The 27332-nt window shown below is 48.3% G+C and overlaps 1 protein-coding gene across 2 annotated transcripts in view; it reads left to right on the top strand.

Moving 5' to 3' along the window:
- Positions 1 to 6775: 6775 nt before the first annotated feature.
- The window catches only part of LSR (lipolysis stimulated lipoprotein receptor), a 33879-nt gene continuing 13322 nt past the window's right edge, over positions 6776 to 27332 (top strand). The window contains exons 1-4 of one of the 2 annotated variants that reach the window (XM_073601719.1): positions 6776 to 6928; positions 14723 to 15064; positions 18063 to 18182; positions 26423 to 26479. In XM_073601719.1, coding sequence (XP_073457820.1) covers positions 6877 to 6928; positions 14723 to 15064; positions 18063 to 18182; positions 26423 to 26479 — 571 coding nt within the window. In that variant the 5' untranslated portion in view covers positions 6776 to 6876. The remainder of the gene's footprint in view (positions 6929 to 14722; positions 15065 to 18062; positions 18183 to 26422; positions 26480 to 27332) is intronic. The other variant, XM_073601720.1, reaches the window with a different exon arrangement.

Raw genomic sequence — 27332 nt, 5'->3', positions numbered from 1 at the left:
AGCAGACCCTGTATGTGGATAGAAGACCCTGTATGTGGATAGAAGACCCTGAGATAGAAGACCCTGTATGCAGATAGAAGACCCTGTATGTGGATAGAAGACCCTGTATGTGGATAGAAGACCCTGAGATAGAAGACCCTGTATGCGGATAGAAGACCCTGAGATAGAAGACCCTGAGATAGAAGACCCTGTATGCGGAGAGAAGACCCTGTATGTGGATAGCAGACCCTGTATGCGAATAGCAGACCCTGTATGTGGATAGTAGACCCTGTATGTGGATAGAAGACCCTGTATGTGGATAGCAGACCCTGTATGCGAATAGCAGACCCTGTATGTGGATAGAAGACCCTGTATGTGGATAGAAGACCCTGTATGTGGATAGAAGACCCTGTATGCAGATAGAAGACCCTGTATGCAGATAGAAGACCCTGTATGCGAATAGAAGATCCTGTATGTGGATAGCAGACCCTGTATGCGAATAGCAGACCCTGTATGCAGATAGAAGACCCTGTATGCGGACAGCAGACCCTGTATGCAGATAGAAGACCCTGTATGTGGATAGAAGACCCTGTTTATGGATAGAAGACCCTGTATGTGAATAGCAGACCCTGTATGCAGATAGAAGACCCTGTATCTGGATAGAAGACCCTGTATGCAAATAGTAGACCCTGTATGCGGATAGAAGACCCTGTGTGCGGATAGCAGACCCTGTATGTGGATAGAAGACCCTGTATGTGGATAGCAGACCCTGTATGCGGATAGAAGAACCTGTATGTGGATAGCAGACCCTGTATGCGGATAGAAGACCCTGTATGTGGATAGCAGACCCTGTATGTGGATAGCAGACCCTGTATGCGGATAGAAGAACCTGTATGTGGATAGCAGACCCTGTATGCGGATAGAAGACCCTGTATGCGGATAGAAGAACCTGTATGTGGATAGCAGACCCTGTATGTGGATAGCAGACCCTGTATGCGGATAGAAGAACCTGTATGTGGATAGCAGACCCTGTATGTGGATAGCAGACCCTGTATGCGGATAGAAGACCCTGTATGCGGATAGAAGACCCTGTATGTGGATAGCAGACCCTGTATGTGGATAGCAGACCCTGTATGCGGATAGAAGAACCTGTATGAGGATAGCAGATCCTGTATGCGGATAGCAGACCCTGTATGCGGATAGAAGACCCTGTATGCGGATAGAAGACCCTGTATGTGGATAGCAGACCCTGTATGTGGATAGCAGACCCTGTATGCGGATAGAAGAACCTGTATGTGGATAGCAGACCCTGTATGGGGATAGCAGACCCTGTATGCGGATAGAAGAACCTGTATGCGAATAGCAGACCCTGTATGCGGATAGAAGACCCTGTATGTGGATAGCAGACCCTGTATGTGGATAGCAGACCCTGTATGTGGATAGAAGACCCTGTATGCGGATAGAAGAACCTGTATGTGGATAGCAGACCCTGTATGTGGATAGCAGACCCTGTATGCGGATAGAAGAACCTGTATGTGGATAGCAGACCCTGTATGTGGATAGCAGACCCTGTATGCGGATAGAAGACCCTGTATGCGGATAGAAGACCCTGTATGTGGATAGCAGACCCTGTATGTGGATAGCAGACCCTGTATGTGGATAGCAGACCCTGTATGCGGATAGAAGAACCTGTATGAGGATAGCAGATCCTGTATGCGGATAGCAGACCCTGTATGCGGATAGAAGACCCTGTATGCGGATAGAAGACCCTGTATGTGGATAGCAGACCCTGTATGAGGATAGCAGATCCTGTATGCGGATAGCAGACCCTGTATGCGGATAGCAGACCCTGTATGTGGATAGAAGACGAGAGCTGGCCTTTGACTTGATGGCCCCCCTAGAGATGTCATCAGGTCCCCTTCAGATGCCTGTATGTAGGAAGGGACAACGGCTCCTTGTGAAGGGGGGCTGGGATTATACATCGATGATGTGCTCGCTGCATCGTCCTAACAATGAGTAATGTTTGTGACTCACAGGCTCAGATAATCTCCTCCTTTGTTTCGGGGACACCATATACGTGACATGTCCCCAGCAGTGACAGATACAGATGGGACCAGCTGGACATGTGTGCCGAATATCTCACAGGGTGAATTGTCAGCGATCCCAACTGGCCGGAGATTAGAGGAATACCGGACTACATGGAGGACCTCCTCACTACTTTGGGGTGCTCTGCGGTGTGTTCCCCCCACACATGTTATGCTGTGCGTTACCATATGTTGGGTTATGGCAGCACATGTGTTATGAATGGGCTGCTGATGCACCAAAAACCAGAGCTGACCCTTTATTCTGACAAGGAGCACTACAATACCTGGTGATGGCTCATCCTGTGTTGGGGTGCAGTGAAATGCAGACTTTGTGTGTTGGGGGGCCATTTATAATGAAGTAAAGTGTGCTCAGTGCAGAGAACCCCAACACAGAGATGGGAGGGAACTTTTTATACATTCTCCTGTGTGCATCCATCTATCTGTCCATCCATTCATAAATCCACCCATCCATATATCCATCCTTTCATAAATCCACCCATTTACTGTATCTAACTGTTCATCCATCAATGCAACAATCCATCCACCTGTCAGTCATTCTGTGTGTCCATCCATCCATCCTTTCATTCATCGATCCACCCACCCCTCAGTCCATCATTATGTCTGTCCATCCATCCACTAATCCTTCCATCCATTCATCCACCCATCCATCTATGCATCAATCCACCCATCTGCCATTCCATCCGTATGTCCGTCCATCCATACAATCGTCCATGAATTCATCTATCCATCCACCCCTCAATCCATCCATTTGTCTGTACATCTGTCCATCAATTAATCAATCCACCCACCTATCCATTCATCCACCCATCCACCTATACAGTCCATCCATGTGTCTGTCCATCCACCCACCTATCCTTTCATTCATTCATCCATCCACCCCTTAGTCCATAAGTCTGTCCATCCATCCCCCCCCCCAGTCCATCAGTCTGTCCATCCATCCACATGTCCTTCCATCTGCTCATCCATTCATCCATCTCTCTTCCCACCTATGCATCAGTCCAGGTGCCAGTCTGTCCAATTGTCCGTCCATCTATACATCCCTCCATCTATGCATCAATCCACCCAATGTTATTGCATCCGCGTGTCTGTCCATCCATTCACCCCTCAGTCCTTCAGTCTGTCCATCTATCCACCCCTCAGTCCATCAATCTGTCCATTCATCCACCCCGCAGTCCATCCGTCTGTCCATCTATCCACCCCTCAGTCCATCAATCTGTCCATCCATCCACCCCTCAGTCCATCAATCTGTCCATCCATCCACCCCTCAGTCCATCAATCTGTCCATCTAGCCACCCCTCAGTCCATCCGTCTGTCCATCTAATCCACCCCTCAGTCCATCCGTCTGTCCATCTATCCACCCCTCAGTCCATCAATCTGTCCATCCATCCACCCCTCAGTCCATCAATCTGTCCATCCATCCACCCCTCAGTCCATCAATCTGTCCATCCATCCACCCCTCAGTCCATCAATCTGTCCATCCATCCACCCCTCAGTCCATCAGTCTGTCCATCTAGCCACCCCTCAGTCCATCCGTCTGTCCATCTAATCCACCCCTCAGTCCATCAGTCTGTCCATCTATCCACCCCTCAGTCCATCCGTCTGTCCATCTAGCCACCCCTCAGTCCATCCGTCTGTCCATCTAATCCACCCCTCAGTCCATCAGTCTGTCCATCTATCCACCCCTCAGTCCATCCGTCTGTCCATCTAATCCACCCCTCAGTCCATCAGTCTGTCCATCTATCCACCCCTCAGTCCATCCGTCTGTCCATCTAATCCACCCCTCAGTCCATCAATCTGTCCATCCATCCACCCCTCAGTCCATCAATCTGTCCATCCATCCACCCCTCAGTCCATCAATCTGTCCATCCATCCACCCCTCAGTCCATCAATCTGTCCATCTAATCCACCCCTCAGTCCATCCGTCTGTCCATCTATCCACCCCTCAGTCCATCCGTCTGTCCATCTATCCACCCCTCAGTCCATCAATCTGTCCATCCATCCACCCCTCAGTCCATCAATCTGTCCATCCATCCACCCCTCAGTCCATCAGTCTGTCCATCTAATCCACCCCTCAGTCCATCAGTCTGTCCATCTATCCACCCCTCAGTCCATCAGTCTGTCCATCTATCCACCCCTCAGTCCTTCAGTCTGTCCATCCATCCACCCCTCAGTCCATCAGTCTGTCCATCTATCCACCCCTCAGTCCTTCAGTCTGTCCATCTATCCACCCCTCAGTCCATCAATCTGTCCATCCATCCACCCTTCAGTCCATCAGTCTGTCCATCTAGCCACCCCTCGGTCCATCAGTCTGTCCATCTATCCACCCCGCAGTCCATCAGTCTGTCCATCTAATCCACCCCTCAGTCCATCAGTCTGTCCATCTATCCACCCCTCAGTCCATCCGTCTGTCCATCTATCCACCCCTCAGTCCATCAATCTGTCCATCCATCCACCCCTCAGTCCATCAGTCTGTCCATCTATCCACCCCTCAGTCCATCAATCTGTCCATCCATCCACCCCTCAGTCCATCAGTCTGTCCATCTAATCCACCCCTCAGTCCATCAGTCTGTCCATCTATCCACCCCTCAGTCCATCAGTCTGTCCATCTATCCACCCCTCAGTCCTTCAGTCTGTCCATCCATCCACCCCTCAGTCCATCAGTCTGTCCATCTATCCACCCCTCAGTCCTTCAGTCTGTCCATCTATCCACCCCTCAGTCCATCAATCTGTCCATCCATCCACCCTTCAGTCCATCAGTCTGTCCATCTAGCCACCCCTCGGTCCATCAGTCTGTCCATCTATCCACCCCGCAGTCCATCAGTCTGTCCATCTAATCCACCCCTCAGTCCATCCGTCTGTCCATCTATCCACCCCTCAGTCCATCCGTCTGTCCATTCATCCACCCCTCAGTCCTTCAGTCTGTCCATCTATCCACCCCTCAGTCCATCCGTCTGTCCATCCATCCAACCCTCAGTCCATCCGTCTGTCCATCCATCCACCCCTCAGTCCATCAATCTGTCCATCCATCCACCCCTCAGTCCATCCGTCTGTCCATCCATCCACCCCTCAGTCCATCCGTCTGTCCATCTATCCACCCCTCAGTCCATCCGTCTGTCCATCCATCCACCCCTCAGTCCATCCGTCTGTCCATCCATCCACCCCTCAGTCCTTCAGTCTGTCCATCCATCCACCCCTCAGTCCTTCAGTCTGTCCATCTATCCACCCCTCAGTCCATCCGTCTGTCCATCCATCCACCCCTCAGTCCATCCGTCTGTCCATCCATCCACCCCTCAGTCCATCCGTCTGTCCATCCATCCACCCCTCAGTCCATCCGTCTGTCCATCTATCCACCCCTCAGTCCATCCGTCTGTCCATCTATCCACCCCTCAGTCCATCAGTCTGTCCATCCATCCACCCCTCAGTCCTTCAGTCTGTCCATCTAATCCACCCCTCAGTCCATCAGTCTGTCCATCCATCCACCCCTCAGTCCTTCAGTCTGTCCATCCATCCATCCACCCCTCAGTCCATCAATCTGTCCATCTATCCACCCCTCAGTCCATCAATCTGTCCATCTATCCACCCCTAAGTCCATCAGTCTGTCCATCCATCCATCCACTTGTCTGTCCATCCATCCATCCACCTACACAACAACATCATGTAACTGATAACTAATAGCATTGAGGAGGGGTTCTGTAGTCCACAGAGAGAGCTGGGAACAACGTAACTGATAACATGGGGAAGGAGTTCCATAGACATCAGATTTAGCTGGAAATGATGTGACTAATAACACATTGGAGATGGTTCTGTAGTCCATCATAATAGCTAGAAACAATGGAATTGGTGGTATGGTGGGAGGGGTTCTGTAGTCCACAGCGAGAGCTGGGAACAATGTAACTGATAACATGAAGAAGGGGTTTTGTAGTCCATGGGGATAGCTGGGAACAATGTATATGGTAACAATATGGAATGGTATGGGGAGGAGTTTGGTAGTCCGTGTAACTTCAGTGTAACTGATAGCATAGAGGGAGGGGATGTGTGGTCCTTGGATATAGCTGGGAACAATGTAACTCATGTAAATGTTGGATAGAGAGGAGAGGGATTAGACCCCCGGCCAGGTTCTTATTGCTGTCTGTGCCCTTGTCAGGGAGATTCATCCTCTCTATTTGTCCTGATTATCATTATCACAGAGAGTGAAAGAAAATCCCGAAGTTTTGGGTTGTCACCAGAAGAGGAATAGAGGGGAAATCTTCCAATCAATGGGGACACTAGTTCTGGTGACAACTCACTTTGCAGGGATTTCCTCTCACTTCCTGTTTGGTTATGGGACAGGAAGTGAAGGAAAATCTCCCCAATGGGACACAGGTGACAAAAGATCTGACAGTGGTGATATCCCTCCCTTATTCTCTCCAAAATAAAAGTAAAGTTTTGCCCCATAGTTCTACTGTGAATAGATACAAAGTTACTAAATAAACCGGAACTACAGGTGGAAATGTGACTTTCTCTGCGCTCCATGGAGGAGGAGGGGAGGGGTGTACAGGTACCAGGGATGGAGGGGTTAAATGGGGTGTGTCCCTCCAGGTAGAGCTGTGTAGAACTTTTCAGGTCATGTGACCCCCGGCACCTGTGATTGGTCGGGGAGGGGCTGAGGTTGGAGGGGTTACACAGGGGCGCCGCAGGTGGGCCGGAAGGGGGAGTGCACTGTGAGAGGGCGGGGTCCGGTTAGTGGGAGCGCGCACACGGGGACGCGCTGGGAGTTTTGGGCGCACCTGGGGGAGTCACCTGAGGAGGAGAGATGGCGGCGGAGCGGAGCTGGGTGACCGTCCTGTGTGTGTTATATATGGCAGGTGAGTGCGGAGAGACCTCATACATCACTACACACCTAGAATACCGCCTTCCCCCCACACCGGGGCCTCCACCACCTCCTCAGGAACAGGCGGAGCCCCCTGGAGGGTGTTTACTAGTGTGTGGGTGAGGGGAAATACAACATTCCTCTCAGGAATGAAGGGGGGCGGTCTTCCATTGGGGGCACCTGTTTCCATGACAACTAAGAGGGGATTTTCTCTCACTTCCTCTTGTGTCTCTAATACAGGAAGTGAGATCTCCCTCCATCCTCAGGTGTTCACTGCTTCAAAATGAAACCCCTGTCCTTGGATATGTAGGGCCCCCCCCTCCTTATACTTACAGGCCCCCCCCTCCTTATACTTACAGGGCCCCCCCCCTCCTTATACTTACAGGGCCCCCCCCCTCCTTATACTTACAGGCCCCCCCCTCCTTATACTTACAGGGCCCCCCCCATACTTACAGGGCCCCCCTCCATACTTACAGGGCCCCCCCCATACTTACAGGGCCCCCCCATATACTTACAGGCCCCCCCCCATACTTACAGGGCCCCCCCCATACTTACAGGGCCCCCCCCCATACTTACAGGGCCCCCCCCCATACTTACAGGGCCCCCCCATATACTTACAGGGCCCCCCCCCATACTTACAGGGCCCCCCCATATACTTACAGGGCCCCCCCTCATACTTACAGGGCCCCCCCGCCCTCCTTATACTTACAGGGCCCCCCCGCCCTCCTTATACTTACAGGGCCCCCCGCCCTCCTTATACTTACAGGGCCCCCCGCCCTCCTTATACTTACAGGGCCTCCTCCTCCTCATGCTTACGGGCCCCCCCCCCCCCCCCAGTCATCCCTAGTGACAACCCCCCCTTGAGACTCCTAGTGACAAGCGAGGGGGGGGTGACACCGCAGACACGGGAAGCGAGGGGGGGGGGTGACACCGCAGACACGGGAAGCGAGGGGGGGGTGACACCGCAGACACGGGAAGCGAGGGGGGGGTGACACCGCAGACACGGGAAGCGAGGGGGGGGTGACACCGCAGACACGGGAAGCGAGGGGGGGTGACACGGGAAGCGAGGGGGGGTGACACGGGAAGCGAGGGGGGGGTGACACGGGAAGCGAGGGGGGGGTGACACGGGAAGCGAGGGGGGGTGACACGGGAAGCGAGGGGGGGTGACACGGGAAGCGAGGGGGGGGTGACACCGCAGACACGGGAAGCGGGGGGGGGTGACACCGCAGACACGGGAAGCGAGGGGGGGGTGACACCGCAGACACGGGAAGCGAGGGGGGGTGACACGGGAAGCAAGGGGGGGGTGACACCGCAGACACGGGAAGCGAGGGGGGGTGACACCGCAGACACGGGAAGCGAGGGGGGGGGTGACACCGCAGACACGGGAAGCGAGGGGGGGGTGACACGGGAAGCGAGGGGGGGGTGACACGGGAAGCGAGGGGGGGGTGACACGGGAAGCGAGGGGGGGGGGTGACACCGCAGACACGGGAAGCGGGGGGGGGTGACACCGCAGACACGGGAAGCGAGGGGGGGGTGACACCGCAGACACGGGAAGCGAGGGGGGGGGTGACACCGCAGACACGGGAAGCGAGGGGGGGGTGACACCGCAGACACGGGAAGCGAGGGGGGGGTGACACCGCAGACACGGGAAGCGAGGGGGGGGTGACACCGCAGACACGGGAAGCGAGGGGGGGGTGACACCGCAGACACGGGAAGCGAGGGGGGGGTGACACCGCAGACACGGGAAGCGAGGGGGGGGGTGACACCGCAGACACGGGAAGCGAGGGGGGGTGACACCGCAGACACGGGAAGCGAGGGGGGGGGTGACACCGCAGACACGGGAAGCGAGGGGGGGGGTGACACCGCAGACACGGGAAGCGAGGGGGGGGGTGACACCGCAGACACGGGAAGCGAGGGGGGGGTGACACCGCAGACACGGGAAGCGAGGGGGGGGTGACACCGCAGACACGGGAAGCGAGGGGGGGGTGACACCGCAGACACGGGAAGCGAGGGGGGGGTGACACCGCAGACACGGGAAGCGAGGGGGGGGGGGTGACACCGCAGACACGGAAGCGAGGGGGGGGGTGACACCGCAGACACGGGAAGCGAGGGGGGGGGTGACACCGCAGACACGGGAAGCGAGGGGGGGGGTGACACCACAGACACGGGAAGCGAGGGGGGGGGGGGTGACACCGCAGACACGGGAAGCGAGGGGGGGGGGTGACACCGCAGACACGGGAAGCGAGGGGGGGGTGACACCACAGACACGGGAAGCGAGGGGGGGTGACACGGGAAGCAAGGGGGGGGGGTGACACCGCAGACACGGGAAGCGAGGGGGGGGTGACACCGCAGACACGGGAAGCGAGGGGGGGGGGGGTGACACCGCAGACACGGGAAGCGAGGGGGGGGTGACACGGGAAGCGAGGGGGGGGTGACACGGGAAGCGAGGGGGGGTGACACGGGAAGCGAGGGGGGGTGACACGGGAAGCGAGGGGGGGGTGACACGGGAAGCGAGGGGGGGGGGGGGTGACACCGCAGACACGGGAAGCGGGGGGGGTGACACCGCAGACACGGGAAGCGAGGGGGGGTGACACCGCAGACACGGGAAGCGAGGGGGGGTGACACGGGAAGCGAAGGGGGGGGTGACACCGCAGACACGGGAAGCGAGGGGGGGGTGACACCGCAGACACGGGAAGCGAGGGGGGGGGTGACACCGCAGACACGGGAAGCGAGGGGGGGGTGACACGGGAAGCGAGGGGGGGGTGACACGGGAAGCGAGGGGGGGTGACACGGGAAGCGAGGGGGGGGTGACACGGGAAGCGAGGGGGGGGGGGTGACACCGCAGACACGGGAAGCGGGGGGGGGTGACACCGCAGACACGGGAAGCGAGGGGGGGGTGACACCGCAGACACGGGAAGCGAGGGGGGGGTGACACCGCAGACACGGGAAGCGAGGGGGGGGTGACACCGCAGACACGGGAAGCGAGGGGGGGGGTGACACCGCAGACACGGGAAGCGAGGGGGGGGTGACACCGCAGACACGGGAAGCGAGGGGGGGTGACACCGCAGACACGGGAAGCGAGGGGGGGGTGACACCGCAGACACGGGAAGCGAGGGGGGGTGACACCGCAGACACGGGAAGCGAGGGGGGGGGGTGACACCGCAGACACGGGAAGCGAGGGGGGGGTGACACCGCAGACACGGGAAGCGAGGGGGGGGTGACACCGCAGACACGGGAAGCGAGGGGGGGGTGACACCGCAGACACGGGAAGCGAGGGGGGGGTGACACCGCAGACACGGGAAGCGAGGGGGGGTGACACCGCAGACACGGGAAGCGAGGGGGGGTGACACCGCAGACACGGGAAGCGAGGGGGGGGTGACACCGCAGACACGGGAAGCGAGGGGGGGGGTGACACCGCAGACACGGGAAGCGAGGGGGGGGGGTGACACCGCAGACACGGGAAGCGAGGGGGGGGGGTGACACCGCAGACACGGGAAGCGAGGGGGGGGGGGGGTGACACCGCAGACACGGGAAGCGAGGGGGGGGTGACACCGCAGACACGGGAAGCGAGGGGGGGCACCGGAAGCAATAAATATTGGAGACTCACTGTTAGGGCTGAAACAACTAATCGATTAATCGACAACTAATCGATTATGAAATTAATCGATTACTATTTTCATAATCGATTAATCGGCCAGTAACATAATGGGGTTAAAAATAATAAAATTAGCCCTTTATAGTACAAAAAGAGCAAATAATCGCTACTGTAAATATTACTTTCACAGTTCTACAGTAAAAAAATGAACCCGTTACAGTAGTGATCATTTGCTTTTTTTGTACTATAAAGGGCTCATTTTAGTTTTTTTTAACCCCATTATGTTACTAAACATTTTAGACCTGGTTTACATCTTTGTGTTTTTTGGTGCTTTTTGCAGAAACACACTACAATTCATTTAACATGGTTTTCTATGGGACACGTTCACAACTATACTTTTTTCAGCCGCTGCATATTTGGAAAGGGTCAGGGACTTTTTTTTTTTTGTAACGCAAAACGGTGCTTTTTTGGTTCAATATACTTCAATGGAGAAGCTGCAGAAAAGCATGTAATTCGTTTTTGCAACAAATTGGCCAAAAAACTGTATTTCTCTTCTAATGGTGTATATATAGTATATCTCTTCTGTCTGTTATTCTCAGAGTGGATTTAATATTTTGCTCCCTAACCATATAGTTGGTTGTTTATATTTACCACTGCATAGAGATATTTAAGAATACATTGGTTTTTTTTTTTAAACTTTACATACTAACTAAATTATACACCACACTTTTTTTTAAGGTTATTAACCGAGTAATCGAAACAATAATCGACCAACTAATCGATTATGAAAATAATCGTTAGTTGCAGCCCTACTCACTGTACCCTTTCCTCACTTTGCTTGCATACAAGTTGTAGAAATCTCCCCTGACTTCCTTCGGTCACAATTGGTACCCAGGCAGGAGAGAAGTAATGTTCCTAAAGCCTTGTTCATCCCAGTGTACTACAGTGTACACCCGTGTGAGGGGCGTGTTCACCCACATGGGGATGCACAGGTGTTCCATGCATGTCAGTCTTGTCCCCCCCCCCCCGTGTCTGTTACACATACACGGCACACAGTCTAAGGATCTGATTGCTCCAACCACGGCTGGTGACTGATTAGGACGTTGGTAGCCGTGTGACCACATTGTTGTTGTGTGGTCTGTGCATTGCCTGGCCGTGCAGATTTTTGAGTGCTGCAAAATTCCCTCTAATTGGGAGGACTTTAATCAAAGGCAGATTATATGTCCGCGTCTCGTGATCTTACATTGCCGCCAGTCTTCTGAAAATGCCAGTGGACTGGCTTTCATGATGTCCACTTGAGCGATTTGTCATGTGACTTTGGACATCCGTCGCATGACGAGACGCACCCCAAACGTAGACGTTTTCTTACATATTTGCTTAGGGTTAGTGTTCAAATCACATGACTAGTCGCAACCCTGTTGTCCGCAATGGAAGCGGTGGAATAGGTGCAAATCCATCGGAGTCTCACCGATTTTTAAAAATAATTCCTGCACTACTTTTTGCAACTTCAAGTGAAGTCATATGATTTCAAAGTCGGATTCAGTGTGACCGAAGCCTTAGACCCCCCCCCTACACACTATTCGATTTTCTGCCGATTTTTGTCTTCAGATTTATTAAAACCATGTGGTGCAAGGGCCTGCCTGATGGCATACAGATTAAAACGCTTGACCTCCATATTATTACTTGGTTTTGGTAAATCTGAAGACAAAAATCTGCAGAAAATCCAATAGTGTGTATGGGGGCTTTATTAGACTCTATGACTGTTTGGCCTCTAGCTGTACTTGGATTGGATGTGTAAATAATACTTTGTGAGCAGAATTATAATGTGAGATTTCATATATAATGTTGCAACAAAGTAACGTGTAATTGTGACATGTACAGTCCTTGTTATAATGCAGATACAATGTTTCGAAAGTTTGCGGCTTGTCCAGTAATTTTCAGTAAGTCTCACTGTGTAAACATGTAAAATCTTTATCACATCCTCTTATTACTCATTGTATCGCCCTGGCAGGTATTTTGCTGGATGTGTTGCTGGTGACTCTCCTGCCTGTTTGTTTCGGTATTGGAGGGGGAGTTTTGCTCAGCACTGAGTATGGCTCAGGGGGAGGGGAGTGCTGGGAGGAGGGAAGGAGGGGGGGGGGGGGGGGCTGCCGCCTTTCTCTGGTGAATAAGAACTCTTCAGGAGGGCAGGATGTGAGCTCAGAGAGAGAGACTAGGGAGTGCAACAACAATATGACACCTGGGGTCCGCCACCTTCCCTGGAATCACCTGAGCTACAGTGCCACCCGCTGACAGCTCTTCTGTATTGCAACTATAGTGCTTAATAGAAGTGATCCAGTCTTTTTACAACTAAGTTGATGTGGAAAAACGAGAGGTTCCTCAAGAGATTGCCAGAGGTTTCTTCAGCAGTGATCAGTTTCTGACTTGCAGATAATAAAATAGTGACCCCAATGACTGTATTTGCTGTCTGTAAGGCGGGCATTGGTCCTGTTGACCACCAGTGTAAGGAACATTCTTCCCACTGATCACCAATGTAAGGAACATTCTTCCCACTGATCACCAATGTAAGGAGCATTCTTCTCACTGATCACCAATGTAAGGGACATTCTTCTCACTGATCACCAATGTAAGGAGCATTCTTCTCACTGATCACCAATGTAAGGAACATTCTTCTCACTGATCACCAATGTAAGGAACATTCTTCTCACTGACCACCAATGTAAGGAACATTCTTCTCACTGATCGCCAATGTAAGAATCATTCTTCCCACTGACCGCCAGTGTAAGAATCATTCTTCCCACTGACCGCCAGTGTAAGAATCATTCTTCCCACTGACCGCCAGTGTAAGGAGCATTCTTCCCACTGACCGCCAGTGTAAGGAGCATTCTTCCCACTGACCGCCAGTGTAAGGAGCATTCTTCCCACTGACCGCCAGTGTAAGGAGCATTCTTCCCACTGACCGCCAGTGTAAGGAGCATTCTTCCCACTGACCGCCAGTGTAAGGAGCATTCTTCCCACTGACCGCCAGTGTAAGGAGCATTCTTCCCACTGACCGCCAGTGTAAGGAGCATTCTTCCCACTGACCGCCAGTGTAAGGAGCATTCTTCCCACTGACCGCCAGTGTAAGGAGCATTCTTCCCACTGACCGCCAGTGTAAGGAGCATTCTTCCCACTGACCGCCAGTGTAAGGAGCATTCTTCCCACTGACCGCCAGTGTAAGGAGCATTCTTCCCACTGACCGCCAGTGTAAGGAGCATTCTTCCCACTGACCGCCAGTGTAAGGAGCATTCTTCCCACTGACCGCCAGTGTAAGGAGCATTCTTCCCACTGACCGCCAGTGTAAGGAGCATTCTTCTTACTGACCACCACTTCCCACTACATACGAATGTAAGGGAACACTACAATTTTCACTGTCTGCTTTTCTTTCTGGTTGTTGGGATTATCTGTTTTACTGTATAAAGCCGCACTGGATGTCAACTAAGCTAAGTATTCCACATTCCTTCGTTTTTATTTTATTATATCTCAGCTCATTGTTCTCTCTTAATCACTATACGGTGGCCTTTTCCAATATTTTTACCTAAGAGGAACCCCTTAACTTTTGAAGCTTTCTGCTAAAAATGATTCCTGGTCAGTGGGGAAAAGTGTCCCTTATATTCGTGGTCAGTGGATAGAATGCCTCGCGTTGCTGAGAAGACTGCCCCCCCCCCCCCCACCTTACAACGGTGATCAGAATGCCACCTTTTCATTAAGTAAAGGCAGCGGACTCTGCCAAGTAGCGTTGACCCCGGAACTATGTAGGCCCCATCAAATGGGAGGTCAATCTGCTACAGGTCAGAGGACCACTTGCATATTCTGGACGGAGGAACCACAGTTGAGAATGGCTGCCAGGGGGTGTAGGTTTTGGTTTAAATTTTGTCTGGGTGCATATTCTAAACGGGCCATAAATTGAGAGGAATTCTCTCCCATTTTCATTGGCAAAGGTGTTGGATAATCCTCTTGTTGTGGTCACCTGTCTCGGCTTCAGATGTATCCTGTAGCTTCACTTTGGGGAGATCTCCTCTTGCTTCCCATCTCCTTCTATATGTGTCTCCTCCTTTTTATATTTTGTAAACTGTACAGTTTTTTTTTTTTTTGTTTTGTTTTTTTTTTTTCATTTTTCCTCTTTGATAAGTGTTGTAATTTTCTGTCCCGTAGGATGCATCAGTGGAATGACAGTGACTGTGAAGAATCCTTTCAATGTGGTGATCTTATTCCAGCCGGTCACTCTGCAGTGCACTTACCAGACCTCGTCTCAGCAGCCTCCCATCGTAACCTGGAAGTACAAATCCTTCTGCAGGGATCGCATCGCTGATGCTTTCAACCCGACCAGCCAGGACACCCAGATCAATAGTCAGCTCCAGGCCGCCAACCCCGGGTACAATCCGTACGTGGAGTGCCAGGATAGCTCCCGTACAGTCCGCATTGTGGCCACCAAACAAGGCAACTCAGTCACTCTGGGCGACTTCTACCAGGGACGTAAAATCACTATTAACAACAGTAGGTGACCTTTTTTTTTTTTTTTTTTTTTTTTCTGGGCTTTGTTTAGCTTTTGTTGGGGTTATGTAGCAAAATTTGGATAGAAATTCTAAATGGAACAATTTAAGGAAGATATAAAAGAAACACATTAATGTAGCTCTGTATTAATTCATGCATTATAAAGCAGTGTAAGCACCTGAATTCGACCTGGTATCGGCCACCTGTAAACCCTGTACAGCAGGGGTGTCCAAACTTTTTTCAAAGAGGGCCATATTTGATGAAGTGAACACGCGTGAGGGCCGACCATTTTGCCTGACGTTCTTTAAACCATTAAAATTCAGTCTAAGTGTGATCGTCCGAGCACTAATACGCTGCCCAACAAGAATTCTCTTGCCTTTGTGTCTGGTGAAGAGATGAGCTCGGGCGTGTTATTTGGATATACCGTATTTATCGGCTTATAACACGCACCTTCACTTTAAAAAGGAAGTTTCAGGAAAAAAATCTTAAATTTTAAATAAAGAACTGTGAACCAAAATAAGGGTGAGTGCCATGCATGCAGCCCCACCGTTGCCATGCATGCAGCCTGATTCATGCCCATCTGCAGCCTTGGAGGATACAGGGATGGGGCGGGACGAGCGCCAACAGACATACAGGAGAAACTGCTGTTTTCTCGGCGGCCTCTTTAATAGTCGTCCAATGGCAGCGCAGTTGACGGGACTTCCTTATACACAGGCCGCCGTGTAAACAGGAAATACTCCTGTATGTACGGCACTCGTCCCGCCCACTCCTGGTCCCCTCCAAGGCAGCCAGCATATATATCTTTTGTGGCGCTCGGGATTTATTGGGGGCCACAAAAGATATACATGTCAAAATTACCAGGCAGGCTGTACAAAACCGGAACGCCCGCGGGCCGCACTTTGGACATGCCTGCTGCACAGCAAAGGGATATACTGGTAGGAGAGAGCCGGGTTATAGAGCTCATCAGTCTGTTGCTTCTCCTCCTTTCTCTGTCCAGTCACAGGCTGAGGCAGGGATAAGACCTGTTGGTGTTAAAGTGGATCATCACCATCAGTCGGATGTGGCCTCCTCTCCACCCCTCCTCCTGCGCTGTGCAAATAGTGCTTTTTTTTTTTTTTTTTTTTTTTTTTTTTTTTTTTTTTATATTTGTTGTAGTGAGTACCCTCTGGCCCTGTATATCGCAGGAGGCATAGGCCTTTATTGAGAGGGGGGTGCAGAGGCCGGTGCATCTGTAACATGTTACACTCTGAATATTGATGCATCATGTTACAAAACTGAACTTATTCTTTAAAGCGGAGTTCCACCTGGGGAAAAAAATTAAGTCAACCGCTACAAATACTGTAGCTGCTGACTTTTAATATATGGACGCTTATCTGTCCAGGGAGCCCGCGATGTCGGCACCCGAAGCTGACCCGTTCCTCGGCTCCGGGTGCAGGCGCCGGCATCCTTACTAAGGGAATCAGAAAGTGAAGCCTACTGCACATGCACGAGTCGCGCTGTGCTTTTTGAATGGTCCCCGCTGTCCTCTGGTACCTGTGGTACTCCAGAAGACAGCGGTGGGGAAGGAGGAGGTGCGGACACTGGGTAGTTCGCCGCACTTTGCGGCGATCTTTCCCCCGGAAGTGGGAGAAGATACCTGGATTTGACCGGTATCCGCTCCCCTCTGAATGGTGCCAAATGTGGCACCGGAGGGGGGGGGGGGGGACCCAATCCATGGAAGTTCCATTTCTGGGTGGAACTCCGCTTTCAATATGCAGGACCTGCAACCAGGTAAGCAGAGGATAAATAAAGAGGAGGGGGGGGGGGGTTGAAGCTTCAATCTAAAGATGAATTCCAGGCATGGTATAATTTTACATCTTGGGCCGCTGTAACTGCGTTCTATACCATATCTGGCCGATGCCCCTAGAAGTTGGAAATCACTGAAGCAGACATTGCTACTCCAGTGATCTCCACTTGCTTCCGGGTCTTGTGCTAAGCGGGCCGACCTGATGCATTGTGAACCCAGGAGGTCGGCCTCTCAGCATGGGATCCATTCAGAGAATGCTTTGCATTCTCTGAATGAATGCCAAGCGTTCTCTGATTTGGAGTAGGTGGGGCAGTGACTTCATACTTTCCAGCTCATCCGATTAGAGCAGTGGTCATCAACTCCTGTCCTCAGGGCCCACTAACAGGCCAGGTTTACAAGATAACTGAAATACATCACAGGGGTTGATGAGCTGGAAAGTATGAAGTCCCTGTCCCACCTCCTCCAATCAGAGAACGCTTTGCATTCATTCATTCATAAAATGCAAAGCATTCTCTGGGTCCCATACTGAGAGACCGACCGAGCTGTGTTCAGAATGGACCCGGAAGCAAGTTGAGATCACTGGAGTGGCGTTGTCTACTACAGAGGTTCGCAGTTTCTAGAGGTATTGGCCAGGTATGGTATATACATTGTGGCACAAAGGGATACTCGCCCAAGCTCTACTGCTATATTGAGAATTGGTGAGCGGAGTTGTTGCCCTGGCTGTGTAGTTTACTGAAAGTCCATAGTGGAAAAAATAGCCGGAAACCCAAAAGCTTCTTCTTGCAAATGTATTTAGCACAACAGCAATGTACAATCCAGCATAATTGCCAACGCGTTTTGTAAAGCCTTCCTCATAGCAGCTATGAGGAAGGCTTTGACCGAAACACATTAGCAATTATGCTGGATTGTACATTGCTGTTGTGCTAAATACATTTGCAAGAAGAAGCTTTTGGGTTTCCGGCTATTTTTCTACTATGGTACCCTGTATATACATTGTTGCATTGGTACCATGCCTGGAATTCGTCTTCAATTGCAGCAGAAAAAAAAAAAATCAGCTGTGTTGTTCTGTGTAAATCTCAGAACTGGATGGATACAAATACATACCCCTTTGGGAGGTAAAACCGTTCTGATATACTGTATGGATTTCATCTGTGCATTTAACTTTTCAGCTTTTATCTTTTGTGAGCCTCCAGTAATGTTGTTGTTTATTTTCAGATGCAGATCTCAGCATTGAACAGACAGCATGGGGAGACGGCGGCGTTTACTATTGCACCGTGTTCTCTGCTCAGGATTTGTCGGGGAATAACGAGGCTTACGCTGAACTGCTGGTATTGGGTAAGACTATCGCGGTGTTTTCAGAAATATTCTATTCTGGGAGTAGAGCATACAGAACATAAACCGCCCCCGGAAGCCTTGAAAGAGAATTGAAGAATGTTCTGCTTTACAGAACGAGTTGTATAAAGTGACATTTTAAGTGGTAGTAAACCCTTACAGTATACCCAATGAAGTGACTGGCCTCAGGTGATACACAGAGATGAAACAAATCCTCCTACATAAGCTGCAGCCATTTCTTCTCCAGAGCCAAAGTGCAGAATTTAGACAGCATTTTCCAGCTCCGGGGGTGGGGGGGGGGTGGGGGGGTGGGATCCGATGTCAGAGATTTCACATCATAGCGCTAATCTGAGACCTGAATGGACAGTCTATCAGGGAAACCTGCATAGCTTAGCTGAGGTTGTCAATCACCTGCTGTGTGCTTGAGGTGTGTGGGTGGGTGGGGGGGGGGGGGGGCCATGTCCCTGGATTGTCTGGTGTCTGCATAGAACAAGGGGTGGGCAATTCATTTTTCCAAGGGGCTGCATGAGAACATGTGACTGTTGTGGAGGGCCCGAGTCAAAGTTTATTGTATAGTAAAAAATACTTTGACTAAAGCAGCAAACCTTAGGTGAAAAACACTGGACTGGGAATGTCTGTAGGTATATAAGCATACAGAAAACACCTGGTGCTATGAATAATGGGTACAACTTCTCATGATAGAGTATAATGAAGAAATGTCTGCAGATCAGCAGAGGGTCACAACGTTGGTGACAGGCAGGCGGGGTAAGATCAGTGAGGGAGCTGACAGACACAGGGGTTAAAGTGGTTGTATACCCAGTGAAGTGACTGGTCTTGGTTGATACAGAAATGAAACAAATCCTCCTCCTACATAAGTTGTACCTGTTTATCTGGAGTCTTTTCTCTACACCAGTTCAAAGTGCTGAGCTTTTAAAGCTTGTCAGAGTTCTAAAAAAGGGGCGGGGGGGAGCTGAAGTTACGTACTGCAAAGCTCAGTGAGGAGAGATCTTAAAGCTGATTGGAAGAAAGAAAGATTCTCCCCCCCACACTTCACACAGGAACAGGGCTGAGGCGGTCAATCGGCTGGAGATGCCTCACCTGTCACCATTTATCTCTTGGTGTCAGGAAAACCTGTCAGAAGTGACTCATGCAGATAGCAGAGAAATGAGGCAGCAGACAGAAACGACACTGGGCTGAGACAAGTGCACACTTTAGAGGGATGTGCTTTGTTCATGTCTCAGGTTTACAACCACTTTAATTTAACGCATCTGCCGTTTTTAGAGTGCCAAAGTGTGACTGACAGGCTCAGGGAGATAACTGCCAGAACTGGAATGAGGCATCACCCCGGTAAAACCCCTTGAAGTAATATCGGGTACGTTTGTGCCCGATACTTCCAAAAAAAGTCAATATCAGCCCCACTGATAATCGGTCGATCCCTAGTGCCCACTCGTGTATCCTCTATGGGGCACAATATTTGACATTCAGCAGCAGGTTATGGGAGTAACAATATCCAACGCTCTCTCCTCAGTTAGCACTATTGACCATCCCTTCTGAACCTTATTCCATGGTCGCCAAAACCCTTCTCTGCTTTTTTCATTGTCACTATGCGAACTATAATCCCCAGGTATAAAAGATCTCCCACCGTCCCACATATAAATGACTGGGTCAATGAGGATGAATAATTTGTTAGCCCTACTTCTACGATGACCAATATAATGCGCCCCAGAGTTCCCTTCATGGATACATCTGCCTTTAAGACTCTTGCCTCCAATGAATCAAATGGGCCGTAGACTTTAACTTCTCTTAGACCCCTTTCACACTGAGGCAGTTTTCTGGCGTTTTAGCGCTAGAATAGCGCCTGTAAAGCACCTGAAAACTGCCTCCAATAAATTGCAATGTGGGTGCTTTCACACCCAGGCGGTGTGCTTGTGGGACATTACAAAAAGTCCTGCAAGTGGCATCTTTGGGGCGGTTACACAGGGCTCCCAAAACGTCCCTGCCCATTGCAATGAATGGGCAGCGCATCCGAAGCGCCACAACACAGGAGTTTTTAACCCCTTTTTTGGGGTTAAAAGCGCCCTGCTAGCGGCCGAAAAAGCGCAGCTTATACAGCAGTAAAGCGCAGCTAAAACAAGCGGCGCTTTACCGCGAACGCACGGGCAGCCCCAGTGTAAAAGGGGCCTTATGTCCACCTGGGAGAATCGCTACTTTTCCTGAGCTTACTAAAATCTTAGCGGTCTTATGACCTGCTGCACCATGCACACCCCTTCCCCTTTCCTTCCTTATTTCCCTACTTGCTCACCGGACTCCTGTCACTCGTCCGGTTTCATTTTCTGACAATAACTGGCTACCAGGCGATCTGCAATGATAATGTTACCATGTTCTATAAGCACAGATTTCCTTATGCAAAGTAAAAACCCGAACTTGCGTGTAACACCTTGTACCATGTATGGCAGTTATCTGTGGAGGTTGTACTGTCACCCATCATCTTTCATAAAAACAATAAAATGTTTTTATTAAACTAAATATAATTTGAACATGCTCAACAGTAAAGTGTGGGTACATGCCATTGGTTTGTAATATTTCCTCTCCAGCCCACCCAGACGACCCTCAGAACACAGAAGGTCCAAACTGTGGCACCCTCCCCTTACTTTTGCACTCCTACAAGCACTCCGGCGGACCTGTAGAATAAAAAGATGGTAGTTTAAAAATTGCACAGATATCGTGCTGTAAAATTTTGCATTTTTATTTTAGTATAAAAATACTCAGACTAATTATGGTGCACACAAACCCAATATAATCCCCCTTTTTTTTTTTTTTTTTTTTTTTTTTTTTAGAATAGAAGAAAACAACTTTGAATTTTCTCTACGCAATCCTGACCTCCTTTTTTAAATGATACCATTAAATAAATTTTAGGTGCTGCCCACACTGTTATAATTATTCTCACACCGGCAACATAAAGAAATAAGTGTCCCGCAGTGAACCTTTATACACACAACTCCCAACATGTGTTAATGTGTACAATTCCTTGTGAGTTTTTGTAGATTGAAATTGGGGTAATGTATTGTATTGTTACTACAGATAGTCCTCGCTTTAACGACTTGCCTGTTTAACAACTGCTCGGGCTTACCACCAGCTCTCCCCACCCGAACGACGCGCTGTACATCATTGTATCGTACAGTACAGAATTTTCGTTTTGTGTTCTGTACTTATGCAAATTAAAACGTTATTGAGCTGGAGTTTTGTGTTTTAGACCTCTTCTCTTTTTTTTTTTTTTTTTTTTTTTCACAATACAGTACAGTAGTTAAGAATGCTTAAAATATTGATTACTTGTGGCTCCTCGTTTAACGACCTGGTCATTGGAATGGAACCTGGTCGTTAAGTGAGATTTTTTTTTTTTGATCATTGTTATGCATTAATTGAACAAAAAAACAGTAATCCATAGATTGCATTAAAAAATAAAAAAAGTGACTTGTGCCAAAATATTGTTTTATATATTAATCTAATTTTAAAGTCTCTTCAACTGTTTCCTCCTCAAATCTGTGCATCCAAACTTTGTAAATCCTCCACATGCAAAAAAAAAATTGGTGACTCCCACCTTTCATAATATGTCCTCCCCTTAAATAATGGGTCACACGTCCCTTCCCTCCCCCCCTTTTTTTTTTTTTTTTTCTTTTCTGTATTTATTGACGTATAACACGCCCTTTTTTTTCACCCTGAAAATCGGGTGCAAATAGTGTGTGCGTATTATTATTATTATTATTATTATTATTATTATTATTATTATTATTATTATTATACGCCGATACTGCAATTTGGGCTGCCTAGGAGGGGACAGGGAGGGGGGCGGGACGAGCGCCGTCAGATTAAATACAGCGAGAATCTCCTGTTTACTCAGTGGCCTCTGTAGTAGGAAGTTCAGTCTCCTGGGCTGGCATTGGACCACTGTTCTGTCTATCATAGAATCCGAAAAGTCGGTGATCAAGTTCCGCGCAGCAAGACTTGATAATCCACCATTGCGCTCCTGTGCAAGACCAAAAATTACCTAAAGCTGCCAACTTGTATAAAGTAATGTAGAAATAGTATTTTAAATTGAAAAAATAGTGGCGCTATGTTTCACATGAATACACAGTGATACCTAATAAAATAAAATAAATCATCAGCTGGTGATACTAAACCCCATCAATGAAGAAATAAAGTGTCCGTGATGATTTCAAGTAAGTTAACACTCCAGTGATGAACTGGAGAGCATATACACTCATAAACATAATGATGCAATAATAAAAAAAATAAAATGAAAAGTGAATGAGTGATGAACAGTAATACATTAGTTGAATAATGATATTAATGATGATGACATCAGTCCGTGCAATATTATATGGAAAAGATGATGAAAAAAATCCACTCTTATGGAGCCGCACTGACCACAAAAAGTTGCCTTGCACTCTCATGCTTGGCATATAGGCAATAAGGCAGCCCCCCCCCGGGGCGCTCATTGTGAAGAGATGTATCCACATGAAAAGAAACAATGCCTCCAGCAAGGCTAGTTTAAAATGCCTGCTTCTCTGAACCATGAGAACATCATTTTAAGATCCACACAATCCACTCCAGCATCTCTATTGACGCTTGTTCTCTTTTAGAATGAGCCAAGGAAGCACAGAGGACACATAGGTGTTGTAATCGCTGGAATATTGGAAATCATGGTGGTGCTCTTTCCATCTTATAGCTGTGCGTTTCCCTTTTTTTTTTGACTGTAAGGGGTTCACTCCCAGGTACTTCAACTCTACGCTCCTGAACTCTGCTTCACAATCTCCTTATTTAGATCTCTCCAGGCCCTTTAATAGTCACATGACCATGACGAAATGCATTAGAGCAGTCGCCTAGTGACCCGGAAGTGCTGCTGGTTTAGCTGCTTTGGGTGATGTAGATGTCTAAGCCTAAAAAGAAATACAGCCAAAGCTCCTTTTGGCTGTACTTCTGTGGATCACAGGAGTGCGGTTCATTTTGCTCTCCTGTGACCAGTTTTCAGCAGAGAGTGGGCTGAAGTCCGTGCTCTGCTGACGTCAGAGTCGGTCCAGGCTCGGGCGTCATCACGACCATGGAGTCGGTATCTGCCAGATCCCTGGACCGGGATCCGGCTCAGCTTCTCAGCGAGCCGCTGAGAGCCTGAGCCGGCCGCTCCTGCCCCCTCCACAGCCCAGCGCTCCAGCGCGGGGAGGGGTCGCTGAGAGAACCGGTCTGCTCGGGGAGCTGTGAGAATCAAGTGATCGGCGCTGTTCGATCACTTGGTTCTCAGTGTTGGAGGCGCTGGGGGACAGATGCAGCATCGGGCCGATGCATATACCGACACACTTAAAGTGGTGCACTGCTTCCTGAGTGCACTTTTTATGTGAGCAGGATTATTTTATTACTTTTAATAAAGGTTATTTGTTTTTATTATGGTAGAACACCACACATAATTGAATGCAGATAAAGAGTGCAAATCAATCAATCCCTACATGTATATAATATATCAAAAACGTTAATTTCCTCCTTCAATCTTCATCATATCGGTGTGGAATAATGAGCACAAAGCACTTTTAAGAAGAAAGTTATTTTATGAACTGTTTGATTTGGAACACACTAGCACTTCGTTTTTCAATAATTGAGCACAGAATGATATGAAGTTGAGCCTGGAGGGATCTAATCAGGAGCCTGTGAAGCAGAGCTTTATTTAAGTAAATGGATGCCAACTTTTCCAGACACTTATTGTGTGTGTGTCCACAAAAAAATTAAAAACGCTGATACCCAAAAAATGTTTTTGCAGTGCATTACAAATCTTCTGAATACCGGTGGAAGTGAAATAGGTGGCGTTGCCCTCGGGTGGATTTTATTTGAATCTTATTCAAACATGTGACTAATGCCTTTCCTGGCAGGCATCCTAATAACATTACTAATTTGGTAATGTAGGTGTTTACTGACTATTTATATGGTGATTTAATACCGCCCTTTTCAAGCTGGTTTACCATCGAGGCCAGCAACAAAATGCAGATTTTATTTTTCAGGACTTTTTATCTAATCGTCCTTTTTGTTGTTAGCTTCCATCATGCAACAGATCTTCTTTCTTATGATAATTTGAGCAGTTGACTCAAGGGGTAAATTTTACTAAAGGCAAATAGTACACTCTGCAAGTGCAGTTGCTCCAGAGCTTGGTAAATTGGGTAAAACTTTTCTTTTGTAACGAATACCCAATCGGATACAAGGAAAATTAAAACAAAAAAAAAAAGCATTTTTGCTTGCACATGATTGGATGATGAAAGTCAGCAGCACTTTCGATCATTGAATAAGCTCCGGAGCATGGGTCTTCACACTTTCTAACCAAAGGGGCCAGTTTACTGTCCTTCAGACCTTCGCTGGGCCGGACTGTGGCCATTGGAAGTAGAAAATGTTCCAGTATCAGTGGGAGTAAACTATAGCTGAACGATTAATCGTTTAAAAAATTGTGATCTCGATTCAACCCCTCTTCACGAACTCTATGCAGAATTTCCCGATTCATTCATGTAAAAAGTGTAGAGGGTTCTCGAGTTTTTCACAACCTTGTCCTGGTGGTAGATAACTATAAACAGTAACTTTTCCTTCTTAGATCAAAGAAATGAACTTTGGTTTGTAGATGAGGGAAGTTTAAGTTTAACCTCTTAAAGACTCAACCTTTTTCTGACACTTGTTTCTTACAAAGTTAAAATCAGTATTTTTTTCCTAGAAAAGTACTTGGAACCCCCAAACTTATCTATCTATCTATCTATCTATCTATCTATATATCATTTTTAGCATAGATTCTAGAGAATGAAATGGCGATTTTTGCAATATTTGTGCGGCGGTCTTTTCAAATGCAATTTGTTGGGAAAAAATACACTTCAATTAATAAAAAAAAAAAAAACTAAACAGTAAAGTCAGTCCAATTCTTTGTATAATGTGAAAGATGATGTTACGCCGCCAGAATAGTGATCTTTATTCTAAGCAAAAGAAATTGTGATTCTCATTTTAGCCAGAATTGTGCAGCTCTAGAGTAAACCATGCCCCATCTGTGGTGTCAGTGAGAGGAATTGTGCCCCATTGTTGGTGTCGTTTGGGAAGAATTCTGCCCCTTCGTTGGTGTCAGTGGGGGGAATTATGCCTCAACATTGGAGTCAGAGTATAAAAAATAACCCCAAGGGCTGGATAAAAGCACGTAAAGGGCCGCATTTGGCCCCCGGGCCACAGTTTGGAGACCACTGCTCTGGAGCAACTGCACTTGTAATATACACAGCCTGTTTATCTTTAGTAAATCAGCCCCAAAGTGAACTTGTCCTTTTCTAGTATGTGTATGAATTTGAAATAAAGACCTTAGATTGTAAGCTCCTTTGAGGGCAGGGACTGATGTGAATGTTCGAAATGTGTAAAGTGCTGTATACTGTAAATACCGGTAATAAATATTTGAGATTGGAGTTCACTTGTCTCAGTTGATGTAGTAACACTGCCATCTAGTGGTTACTTTTCAGAAAGGTGAAGTGATTATTTTTTTTGCTGTTTGTAGGTTTCGTGCTTTTGGTAAGATGTGAGCAGGTTTGAGGATTTTCTTGATAAAACCCACTTATGATATGGAAAACCGTTTTTAAAAATATCCCCCTCTGTTGAATCTTTTAAAGTAGAGCTGTAGGCAAAACGGCTTTCTCATTTTGGATAGAGTACGGGAGGGTTGTAGCCCGTTGTCAGTTTATTTTTGCCATCTTTGTCCCTTTTTGGGGAGATTTCCCTTCACTTCCTGTCCCATAGCCAAACAGGAAGTGAGAGGAAATCCCTTGGGGACCCCCAGCTCACCAGAACAAGCATTCCCATTGGAAGATTTCCCCTCTCCTTTTCTGGGGACGACCCAAATTGTGGGGTTTTCCTTGACTTTCAATGATGGTAAACAGGACAAATAGAGAGGGGGAAATCTCCCTAATGGGGACACACAGACAGAAATGATAACTGACCGGGGTTCTAATCCCTCTCCACTCTATCCAAAACTTAAAGTTTTTCCTTTTTAGTTATACTTTAATATTCTTTCTTTTCTTTTTTTTTTTTTTTTTTCTTTCTTTCTTTCAGATCATTTTTTTTTATTCATAGGGATTTAAAAAAAAAATTTGTCCAGTTAATGCATTTGTTCCCCCTTTTTTATAACTAGATTTTTTTTTTTTTTTTTTACACAAATCTGTTTGGTAACATGTCTTTCTTTTGTCCCGTAGGTAAAACCTCAGCGATCTCTGAGCTGTTACCAGACTTTCAGATAGATAACATGGAAGGTAACTGTTCCATGACCAGCTACCTCACCCCTCCCCCCTTATACAATAAATATCTGCCCCTTTTATTAGCACTAAAAGAAGCTCCTACTAACCGCTTTACCTGCCCACCAAATCTAAAATACCCACAAGTCAGTTTTATATAAAAGAGCCAAGAATAACATTGCCAGATGTGTTTGCCACAGTTCTAGGAGGCCATTGTGTGTAATAAGTACAGGGATTTGCATGGTTTAAAAACCAAGTGAATTGCTGCTAAAAAAAAAAAGAAAAAAAAAAAAAGTGAATTGGCAAATAGCAATTTTTATCATTTAATGTGCATGCAGATTAGACAAATATACCTAATTCAAGTAAAACAAAAGTTGATACAGTGGGTTTGATTTACTAAAACTGAAGAGTGCAAAATGTGGTGCAGCTCTGCAACTTTAGCTTTTTTCAATTAAGCTTTGACAAAAAAAACAAAACAAAAACTGGAAGCTGATTTTGGTTTCTATGCAGAGCTGCACCAGATTGTGCACTCTCCAGTTTTAGTAAATCAACCCAATTGTTCATTTTTGCTTATTATGCTGATGCCATCAGTAGTGTTAATTTCCTTTTATAGGACCCTTTTTGGCGTCTTTAATGTGGGTGTACCAGTCCGTATGCAGGCAGGAGAATGTCACCAGCGCACCATAGATTTATAATGCCGGTCCAAAACTTTATTCAGCGATCATTTTCTTACAGCAAAAGCAACATTTTGGAGCCTCGCAGGACCCCTTCATCAGGCATGTGTCGTCACATGCCTGATGAAGGGGGTCCTGTTAGGCTCCGAAACATTGCTTTTGCTGTAAGAATTTGATCTCTGAATAAAGCTTTGGAC

This window comes from Aquarana catesbeiana, linkage group LG10 (assembly GCF_042186555.1).
Source record: "Aquarana catesbeiana isolate 2022-GZ linkage group LG10, ASM4218655v1, whole genome shotgun sequence".
Lineage (NCBI taxonomy): Eukaryota > Metazoa > Chordata > Amphibia > Anura > Ranidae > Aquarana > Aquarana catesbeiana.
This window is presented reverse-complemented; position numbering and strand designations above follow the sequence as displayed.